This window comes from Cucumis melo, chromosome 6 (genome assembly GCF_025177605.1).
Source record: "Cucumis melo cultivar AY chromosome 6, USDA_Cmelo_AY_1.0, whole genome shotgun sequence".
Lineage (NCBI taxonomy): Eukaryota > Viridiplantae > Streptophyta > Magnoliopsida > Cucurbitales > Cucurbitaceae > Cucumis > Cucumis melo.
The window spans coordinates 20,637,304-20,648,349 of NC_066862.1; the positions used below are offsets into that span (position 1 = coordinate 20,637,304).

General features: G+C 34.2%; 1 protein-coding gene across 1 annotated transcript; it reads left to right on the forward strand.

The window, feature by feature from the left end:
* The first annotated feature begins 4,010 nt into the window (after positions 1-4,010).
* On the forward strand, positions 4,011-10,774 carry LOC103491836 (protein LUTEIN DEFICIENT 5, chloroplastic). Its single transcript, XM_008451944.3, has 16 exons — positions 4,011-4,363; positions 4,451-4,613; positions 4,969-5,185; positions 5,292-5,363; positions 5,437-5,547; positions 6,696-6,887; positions 7,005-7,166; positions 7,534-7,629; positions 7,764-7,865; positions 8,670-8,702; positions 8,787-8,867; positions 8,967-9,049; positions 9,264-9,395; positions 9,894-9,954; positions 10,046-10,111; positions 10,327-10,774. The coding sequence occupies exons 1-16, from the start codon at positions 4,231-4,233 to the stop codon at positions 10,507-10,509; spliced, it is 1,887 nt and encodes a 628-aa protein (XP_008450166.1). The 5' UTR covers positions 4,011-4,230; the 3' UTR covers positions 10,510-10,774.
* Positions 10,775-11,046: the final 272 nt, after the last annotated feature.

The window sequence follows — 11,046 nt, forward strand, 5'->3', positions numbered from 1 at the left end:
AAAGAGAAGATTTGATTTGGAAATTTAAAAAAGAAAAGAAAGATATTTAGAAAAAAAAAAGAGAAATAATAATACTATGATATTATTATTATTATTATAAATAAGCCCCTCGTTCTATGTGCCTTCATCTCCTTCCTCACTTCACAAACCTTAGTGTCACCCATCATACCTCACATTTTCGCCGTTGCCGTCAACTCTCTCCGCCACTCCCCTCTCTAATGAAGTCGCCAACAGCCGTACCCATTCCCTCGCGAGAACCAACCCGAGCCGCCATGTTTCTCATCTGACCAAGGCCTACCGAAATCACACGCTACCAAGCATCACACCGCCCCTTTGTCTGTGTTAAGTTGTCAAGGCCACCATCCACACAGTTTTTTCTTTTGTCAGAGTCAACGTCATCGTTAGGTTCATCCATTTACATTCAGACGAAATCATGCTCAAGCCTTTCGAGAGTCGAACCCTCTACGAGCAGAGTTGTCTTCCACTTTCAGATTCACAACCTGAGCTGCTATTTCCATTCGAGCTGACCTCTCCCAGCAGTGTGTGAGCCATCTTCTCTTGTCTAGCCGAGCCGCATCCCTCTCCAAGCCAAGTTGCATGATTGGTATCTTTTGAGCTACTTTTGGTGAATTTTAATGGGTTTTAGGTAATACCCATTGAAGGGTAATTTTGGACTTTAATTAATTTAATTTGGATTTCTTCTATGAAGGTTATTTGACTAAATTGGGAGAAGTAATTTCGAGAAATTTTGTTGAATTACTTTCAACCTCAACTTTGGGATGTAATTAGTTGGAAGGCTCTCAACCGTTAACTAGGAAATAATTGTTTTAGCAGTCTCGAGATAAGAGATTCTACTACTAAACCTTCGAACTGAGTTGATGGTAGCTAAATTGTATAATACGATGCTATATATGATAATTGATACTTTGTTGAATGATGACGACTGATTATGTTAATGATGATAACTGATATGTTTATGATACATGGTATATTAATTACATGCTTAAGGACATTATGATTAATATTCATGTCATGTTTATGATGTTTATGACGATGTAACATGCTTTTGGATTGTGGTGTGTCTGTTAACTTTATCTGTTAAATTTCTTACCACACCTGTATCGTGATCCTATTTATGGGGTCACTCGCATGACTAGAGGTGTTCCTATGATACACTCGCACGATTTAGGGGTGTACCTACGGATCACATGCACGACTAGAGGATAGTTATATTGTGTAATATGGGGTCACTCACACGACTAAGGGTGTTTCAACGAGACCACTTGCATGATTAGGGGGTACTTACGTATTACATATATGTTTATAGAGTGTGTACCTGCGATCACTCGCACGACTAGGGGTGTTTCCACATAATCACTCGCATGATTTAGGGGTGTTCGTATGATCTCACTCACTCAGGTGTGTTCTATTGGACACACGACGTTATGATTATATTTCTAATGGGAATTTAGCAGATCAGCTAGCGGGACTAGTCGTAGATCCCTTACTGAGTATATTTATATACTCACTCCTTTCTATATTTAATATTTCAGGCTAAGGTAGAGAGCTTAAAAAGCTAGTGAGCGACAGAAAGGGATCTATGACATGCCATACGGGAACACAGTTAGCTTTCACGTCTATTTATATGTTTTTCAATATTTTAAATTCTAAATATTTTACTTAAGATTTTGTCATATTTATTTGATTTAAAATTTTCAGAACTCGCGGGTCACGTTTTTAAATTATTTTTGTTCGTTTTAATAATCTTATATTTTGTGAAAGTCTTGATTTTATAAAAAATTTAGTCGTCTGCCTCTTTAAGAAAGTGTAATTTGTCATTAGTCTTTTTGAGTAATGACCTTAACTTAAATTAAAAGTTTGAGTCGTTACAGAAGCCCTGAAGATTATCTTCTAACTCAAGTTGGTTGGGTGAACGAGGTAAAGAAGAAAAGGAGAAGCTTCACACCTTTAATCATTCGCCTCACAAAAGCAATTGAAGCGGCAAAGGAGAGAAAGGGAGATTCCGAGAGATGTCCTTGAGATTGATTATGGACAACAAAGGGAAAGAAGATGAGATCAGAGGCTTAACCCCCACAGCGCGAAAGGTTGCAACTTGATGGGAAGAAGAATGATGGTAAGAATATCAAAGTTGGCTTATTTTACGTGAAGCAAAGTTGTAAATTGTAATTTGTATTTATATAAGCACTAAGTTAATAAAGAGAAATGAGTTTTAAGTTATTCCGCTGTGTTATTTTTGAGTGTTTTCGTTGCAAAAGATGTGAAGGTCTCTTAGGCTCATAAGGTAGAATTTCACGAAGAGATGAAAGGAAGAGTTGTTTCGTTCACTAGGTGTTTAACGCGTTATCTCGTGTGGGGTGTGCATTGAATATCTAGACGGCATATCCACTAAATGGTCACGTGAAATGGCATTTGGGGCGGGGCATGACAATTATATTTATGAAAATTAACCAATTTTAAAATTAGAAATAAAATTTGTTGAAAATAAAAAATACAATGATTTTTTCTAAATATAACAAACCGACAAAATATTTAAATTTTATAGAATAATTTTGGAAACGAAAAAGCCCACAGACCTACAATGGAAAATACAAAAAATGTCCAAATCAATACGAGATTAATCGACCACATGCGCACGTGTAATTCTTCTTCTAAACGATCATGATCGCGATTGTGTATGAAATGATATACGATTGTGTAGTTCTTTTTAACAATGTAAAAATACTTCGTATAATTCTTCTTCTAAACGATCATGATACACGATCGTGTAATTCTTTTTAACCATGAAAAAAATGCTTCAAATCTAAACGATAATGTAGGAAATGATAGACGATCGTTTAGATCATATCAATGTGATATTTAAACGATCTTGATATTCTAGAATAGGTGCTGTAAGAAAGAATGAGAAGATGAAGAAAGAAAAAGAAGATGATAAAAATTGAATAGAAAGAAAATCTTAGAAAAAATCTATATTTTATTTACTCAAAAGAAGATAAACAAAGGAGTTGAAGAAATCTGGAATGAAAATAAAAATAAAAGAAGAAAGAGCTAAGAAATCTATAAGAGAAGATGAATAAATCGTAAATAAGAAGAAGAAAGAGAAGTGACGAATCGTTCACAACATCAAGAGCAAATATGAAATTTATATGAAATTTTTCTAGTAGCTTCATGGGTTTTTAGATTTTGTTACATGAACCGTAAATCGTTTAGATTTGACTACACGATCGTTTAGATTAATTGTCTACTAATATCTAATTTTTTAAAGATTATTTGACAATATCCCAATGATTTTTTCAACATTCTTTATATTGTTTAGATTTAACTACACTATCATCTAAATTTGGCTACCTAAATTTAAATGATTTTTTTCAAAATTCTTTGCTACACAATTGTTTAGATTTGATTATACTAATATCCAAAAGATTTCAAGATCTTTTACATTTGATACATGATCTTGAGCCAAATAACACCTTAAAAAAAAATAATACAAATTCATGATTGATTGAAAACAAAGATCATGATTTAAAAAATATATAAAAGAAATTTTTTTCAAAAATATATAAAAGAGAAATTACAGTAGAAAAAATAAAGAAAATGAGACGAAAGGATAATTATGAAATATTTAAAAAAGTGTCCAACTTCATGAATTTTTTATTTTTATTGGACTGATAATAAATATTTGAGTGTTTTGTTATATTCATGAAAATTAATATACTACCCAAAATTCCAAACCCTTGTTTACGATTTGTTTACGACAGCAGTTAATGAAGGAATAAAAAAAAGGGAAGCACTCAAATAAAGACAAGAAATTCACCCGTGTTGCTAATATTTCTTAAAACAACCCCTTTTAATAATTCTTTTTCAGAACTAACACTTACTTTCCAACCCTAAATAAAAGGGCGGAAGGGCTGTTTTCGTAATTTTAATAAAAGAAAAGGTACTTAAACGACGTTAAATTGTCGACGTTAAGTTCAAATACTATTTTTTTTCTCTCTCTCTCAACTTCCTCGGTGTTTCTCCGTGGGCGTCTCAGGCGGAATCTTTGAGAAACAGTTCGGAGAGATGCCAACATCCGTCCCATAGTGATTGAAACACCGAAAACGCCAAGCAAATGCTCCGGCATTATCTTTTGTTTTTATTTACAACTTGCTTCCTCAAATTTCTTCTCAGTATCTGAATTTTATCCTAAACTAAGCTACCCCATCATCTTCCATGGCTGCTAATTTCGCCATGCTTAAACCTTGTTCTTCATTTTCAGCTACCTCATCTGTTCAGAGGAAATTTCGTGCTCATAGATCAGTTGCGACTACCCCATTTTCCTCAATTTATCCACAATGTCAAGCCGGTTTGTTGGCAGCTGCCTTTTGTTTGGTCAAGTAATTTGTTGTTTGTTCTCGTTTCATTTTTTAAAATTTTGTTTTGGGTTTTGTAGGAGCTTATGGTTTATGCGTCGTTAAATGTGCTTCTTCAAATGGGAAGGGGCCTAATTCGTTGGATAATGGAGTTAAAAAAGTGGAGAGGTTACTTGAAGAGAAACGGCGAGCAGAATTGTCTGCGCGGATCGCTTCTGGCGAATTTACCGTCGAAAAAACTGGGTATACAATTATTTGTGTTTTATTTTTTATTTTCTTTATTTCTTTTTTTCTAAGTTCTGGGTGGGGGTTAAATGAATTAGTGCTGAATCATGGAAGTTTTAGTTTAGATTTTGTTTGTTACTGTTGAGACAATATTAAATTTACCGTAAAATATTAACTTAAGCTTTTGGGTTGTTGGGTGATTGAATGTAACTCTATCACCACCATGTATAAGTAAAACCTTTTATTATGGATATGCTGCTGGAGGGTTCTTAATCATTATTTTCTTTAGATCCTACCAATTTACAGTCACTTTAAATCTGTGTACTAACTGACATATACTTGATTATTATGTGTTTTTGTTTTGGTAATCAAGTTTTTCATCTGTACTGAGGACCGGTTTGTCAAAGATGGGTGTTCCCAGTGAGATTCTGGATTTACTATTTGGATTAGTCAATGCTCAAGATGAATATCCCAAGATTCCTGAAGCTAAAGGATCAATAAATGCAATTCGTAGTGAGGCCTTCTTCGTGCCTCTGTATGAGCTTTATCTCACGTATGGTGGAATATTTAGATTGACATTTGGGCCGAAGGTTTGTTTGTCCCCTCTTAGTTTTGCCTGCAAGTTGCAGTAACTTCTTCCACATTATTATTACTTGTAAGATATCCCCTAATGCATGAGATCGTGATCTTTTGCAGTCTTTCTTGATAGTGTCTGATCCTTCCATTGCTAAACATATACTAAAGGATAATCCAAAGAATTATTCTAAGGTATTCCTGTACGTCAACTTGGTGAAACTTTGTTGGTTCCTTCTCTGTATACTGATGCTATTTGGATGTGCAGGGTATTTTAGCTGAAATTCTTGACTTTGTCATGGGGAAGGGACTTATACCAGCTGATGGAGAGATATGGCGTGTACGAAGGCGGGCTATAGTCCCTTCGTTGCATATGAAGGTAGGGTAACTTTTGCTTCTCTCCATGGTACCTTTGTTTTTTTAGATATTTTGCATTGCAAATAAAAACACTGCAAGTAATAAAGTGTAAGGATTTACCTCACCAAGAGCAAAGATTTCGTTAAAAAGAGAAATACAATGGAAAAGTATTACAAGTTACTCACCAATACGAGAAGCTGAAGGTAGATTATGTGATATACTAACCACAGTGCAACTTGAAAATCATAACCAAAAGAACACTGAAAAGCAACTAAATAAGCAAACTGAACAATTGGAAAGTAAAAAAAAAGTACATTTCTTATGTGGGATCATTTGACATTACCCCAGGGGTGAGCATCACCTTGTTCTCAAGGTAGGAAACAGGAAACTTGGTGAAACCCATCATAGTCTTCCCATGTGGCTTCATGTTTGGGCAATCCTTTCCATTTTATCAAAACTCCCCAGTCAGTCGTTCCTTCCTTCAGTCGGCGAGGGAAGGCTTACTCCAAATAGCCATCCACTCAAAATGATCCGTCGAACAAGGGGGCGTGGTCTGGGTGGCTGTAGTACTTCCCAGAGCTTGTTTAAGCTGAGATACATGCAAAACTGGGTTAAGATAGTTAGTTGTTTGTGTGATGAATGCTGATGCCAGATTGAGAGTTATACATTGAATTCTAAATTTTTTAGCATAATAGCAATTAATTTAGTCATATACTGTGAGGAGTGTTGGGTAACTTACATGTATCATTTTAACACTCGTTAGACAAATGATCTTAAATATATGTCTGTTAGAATATGCACCAAAGGAAGAGAGTTGCGGAGGTTTGCGGTGTAGAAGTAGTGCTTTAAGCATGTGGGTCCCATGTTATGGAAAATAATTGATGTAAGCACTGGAGGATAGTATGATAGGACGCTCTGTACAGGGGGGAGGTACAGTTTTTCTGTGAGGAATCTAGGTGTTGGGAAAGTAAGTATCTTTTTTTATTTTTTTAAACAAGGTGTTGGGAAAGTAAGTTGAATCTTTTCACAGATGTGAACTCTGCTTTCAATTGAAACCAATGAATTCTTTCATCTTCCTAGCCCTTAAGAGAGCCTTTTAATGTAGCATTTACACTGTGACTTTCATCATCCATTCATATCATCTACACTTTTGTTGAACTTTTCATGTAGTATGTAGGAGCTATGATTAATCTTTTTGGAGAAGCCGCAGATAGGCTTTGCAAGAAGCTAGATGCTGCAGCATCTGATGGAGTATATTTGGAAATGGAGTCCCTCTTCTCCCGTCTGACTTTAGATATCATTGGCAAGGCAGTTTTTAACTATGACTTTGATTCACTTACAAATGACGCTGGCATAGTTGAGGTATTCCTTTCATTTCTTTTTTCTATCGAGAACTTCATCATATATTAATTATGATATTCTTTGACATCAGTGTCAGATTCTTCTAGTTTCTGTATGCTTATTTTCCATTTCAAGCAGGCTGTTTATACTGTTCTAAGAGAAGCAGAAGATCGCAGTATTGCACCAATTCCGGTATGGGACATTCCAATTTGGAAGGATATTTCACCACGGCAAAGAAAGGTCTCGAAAGCTCTTAAATTGATCAATGATACTCTCGATCAACTAATTGCCATATGCAAGGTAAAGTAGCAATTACTGGAGCAATTTGGAATATTCTCTTCTTTTATTCTTCACTCCCCCAAAATAACTGTACAACATGGATCTCTTCCTTTCTTTTTCCTTTTTCACAATCCTATAGTATTATATGTATCAATGAGATGAAACTGTTGCACATTGCATAACAATATTACATATATGCGGTCTCCATCCCCTTCTTGCTCCATTTCTTAACAGACTGAATTTTAATCTTCTTCTCTGTTGACATGACTGCTGAATATTGCAGGGCCTTACTGCCATTTAAATCAAATCAAATCTTATATTATTTATGAATTTAGTCAATCAAGGTGTGAACTATCATTTCACTCAAATCTTTTTCAACCATTTGCAGAGGTTGGTTGATGAGGAGGAGCTGCAGTTTCATGAGGAATACATGAATGATCAAGATCCTAGTATCCTTCATTTTCTTTTGGCATCTGGAGATGATGTAGGTTACTTGTATTTGAACTTCTGACCTCTTAGTCAAGAGTATATACTTCACTTTCCAATTGAGCTAAGTTTGTCAGTGTGTCACAATGGGAGATACAACTAGTTAACAACTTTCTGGGCTATTATGTGTAGGTCTCGAGCAAGCAGCTTCGTGATGATTTGATGACTATGCTTATAGCTGGGCATGAAACATCTGCTGCAGTCTTAACATGGACCTTTTATCTTCTTTCAAAGGTTATAAATTTCATCGTCTTTGACATGCACAAGAATACGTCTATTTCTTTTGGATTGCATAAAATTTTATCAAACACCCAGTTTGACATAATAACCTATTAGTTTGCTTTTGGTTTTGAAAATCTTCACAAAAAACTTCCCATAATATATCTTGATTATTTTAGTTTGAAAAGTCTTTAAGCCCATCAAAATTTGAGTTCTTATCAATCCTTGCTGTCAATCCCTTTATCTTAAAAATTACATGAATTTTGTCAAAGAAAGCTAAATAAAGTAAGCAATGTCAACAAATGAAATTACTATAGCTAGAACAATTAAATAAGCAAGATTTATCAGATTCGTTTTTATATGCAAAAGTTATCCTTAATTCTAAAATATATTAGCAAAATTTAGTTAATCTTTTGATGGTTTTTCTTTCCTAACCATAGAAGAAGTCCTCAGTTCTACCTTTCCCCAAATCTATATTGATAGAAAATCTTGTCGTTGTCTTCATATTATGAACTAATAATTATACATGATGGTAATCAACAATAAAATGAAATTAATTGTCATATTGAAATGGAATTTCTTAAATTTAAGAACAAAATCAGTAATGGTTAATTTTTAGATACCAAATTTAGAATTTAACAATATATTTTCTTACGAAGGTGTGAACATTTTAAGATATTGGCGATTTTTTTATATTTTACCTATTCCATGTGGTCCAATGTTTGTATTACTTATCAAGTACGTAATTGCAACTTGCAATACAGTCCATATTGGTTACCATGAAGTCTTCTTAATCTAGCCATTGTTTTTTGCCTGCAGGAGCCTAGGGTCATGGCCAAGCTCCAAGAGGAGGTAACTAAGTCTTCTCCTATATGGCTATATTTCATTTTTTATAAAGAATCCGTATCTTTTATACTGGTGGAATTCTTTTTATAGGTTGATTCAGTGCTCGGAGATCGTTTTCCAACAATTGAAGATATGAAGAACCTCAAATATGCTACACGAATAATTAATGAGGTGAGGATAATATTCTTTTTTCCTTTAGTTTTTTAATTTCATATATTATTGTGGGCGTTTGTCATATTGTTGCATGACTTTATCCTTCTGCTACTGCAGTCCTTGAGGCTTTACCCACAGCCCCCAGTTTTAATACGTCGATCTGTTGATAACGATATGCTCGGGAAGTACCCCATAAAGAAGTAATTAGCAAATTAATTGTTCCATTTCCTACTATTAGCTTTAGTATCATATGAAAACTTTATTTATCTTCAATATAAACTTCTCTATCGCACGGTTTGTCTCCGTTGCTATGAGTTGCAATAGCTATTTTTTTTCTGTTTTGAAAATCACATAACTTGTTTATTTTGATGTTAGGATTAAAAGATAATAGGAAGTATTGTTTTATACTTGCAGGGGTGAGGACATATTCATATCTGTTTGGAACTTGCATCGCAGTCCAGAACATTGGGATGATGCTGATAAATTTAATCCTGAAAGGTGGCCTTTGGATGGGCCTAATCCTAATGAGACAAATCAAAATTTCAGGTTCAATATGTGGTATTTATAGTGCAGAAGTTAATGGTCTCAACTATTTTTTTTCCCTCTCTTTCAAGTTTCTAATTCAACAGTCTGTAGAAACATTCTTAAAACCTTCATCAAACTTTAAAAGCTAAAAGGAAATAGTTTCATTAGTGTTTTTTCATTTGTTTCAAACCAAGAGTCTTCATTGACGGAGTCTAGTGACTAGTGAGAATGTACCAATTGAATTGATACTTACAATTCAAGCTGACAAAGGAATGCCAATCTTAAATGACACAAGTTAGTTAAGAATAGTAATAGATATCTCAAACCAATCTCTTGATTTATTCCTAAACATGTAAAACAGAACGGAAGATGGGCTAAGCATTTATCATGGTTTTACTTTTCTTTTATATTTTCAGTTCTTTTCATTAATGTTTCTGTTTCATATAAGGATTTTTTTTATAACAATGTGTTTATAATCTTTTATGAAGACTAATAACTATCACAATTGTTATTATTTAGATATTTGCCATTTGGTGGGGGACCACGGAAATGTGTGGGAGACATATTTGCTTCATATGAGGTTTTGTTCATTTAAAGAGTTACATTGTACAAAACATTTCAGAAAAAACAGATAAGTAAGCTAAAATATTTAGCCGTTTTCTAATTTACAGACTGTTGTAGCACTTGCCATGCTTGTCCGACGATTTGACTTCCAAATGGCACTTGGAGCACCTCCAGTATGTTTCTGGCCGATCTGTTTTTCTCCCTTTTTTCTCCTTATTTTCCTAAAACAATCTGTATGAACATATTTATGAACAGTTAAATGAATGTAGGAGAGCTATGTTGAGAAACTTGGAAATTAACCTGAGGTTTACTTGTTTTAGGTTTTACAACTGTGTCCTCTTGTTGTCAAATTTTATGACGCTTCATAAGACTAAGATTATTGTTTCAGGTAAAAATGACGACAGGAGCTACAATTCACACGACGGATGGATTGCAAATGACAGTTACACGAAGAATGAAACCTCCAATCATATCCACTTTAGAGGTGCCTGATATGGTTGTTGATTCATCTGTTAGTTTCTTGAAAAATGAAACACAAGTTCAAGGAGAAGTTTCTTCTGCGCATTCCTAATGATACTGTAGCAATCTCATTGTGGTTGAGATTTAATTCACTCATAGTAAGAAGATGCAGGAGAGAGAGAGAGAGAGAGAGGAACTTTAAACCGATCCTCGAGTTCCTATCTTCTGAGGATTGATGATATTTTCAATATTTTCAATTGGTCGGATGAAGCCCAGTTTGTGAAAGTCATCAGTTGCACATAGAATGGTTTGTATATGTATAGAAACTATTCTTATTATTAGATATTTATAAAGATATATGTATTTCCTTGTTTAAATCCCAATTTAGCTGCAAACTTTGCCTTGCTATTTTCTTTTTCTTTAATGTACATAGCTAAATAGTTTCTACGTTGATAATGTTCTTTGTGGCCACAGAATCAATGCAAAAACTAATTCATTTCCGGGTGAGAATAACAAATTCTAAAACTAATTCATTTTTTCATTCATTTCCAGGTTCCAAAGTGTTGTCAAACCATAATTAAGTTTCTCAGGTTGATTTTTGAGACATTTGTTGGATGTTTGGATGTTCGAATGTGATTGAGATTATTTA

Coding starts and splice junctions, on each gene's coding strand:
- LOC103491836 (XM_008451944.3), top strand. CDS start 4,231: ATGGCTGCTAATTTCGCCATGCTTAAACCTTGTTCTTCATTTTCAGCT. Junction 4,364..4,450: donor TTATCCACAATGTCAAGCCG/GTTTGTTGGCAG, acceptor TGGGTTTTGTAG/GAGCTTATGGTTTATGCGTC. Junction 9,050..9,263: donor GGGAAGTACCCCATAAAGAA/GTAATTAGCAAA, acceptor TTATACTTGCAG/GGGTGAGGACATATTCATAT.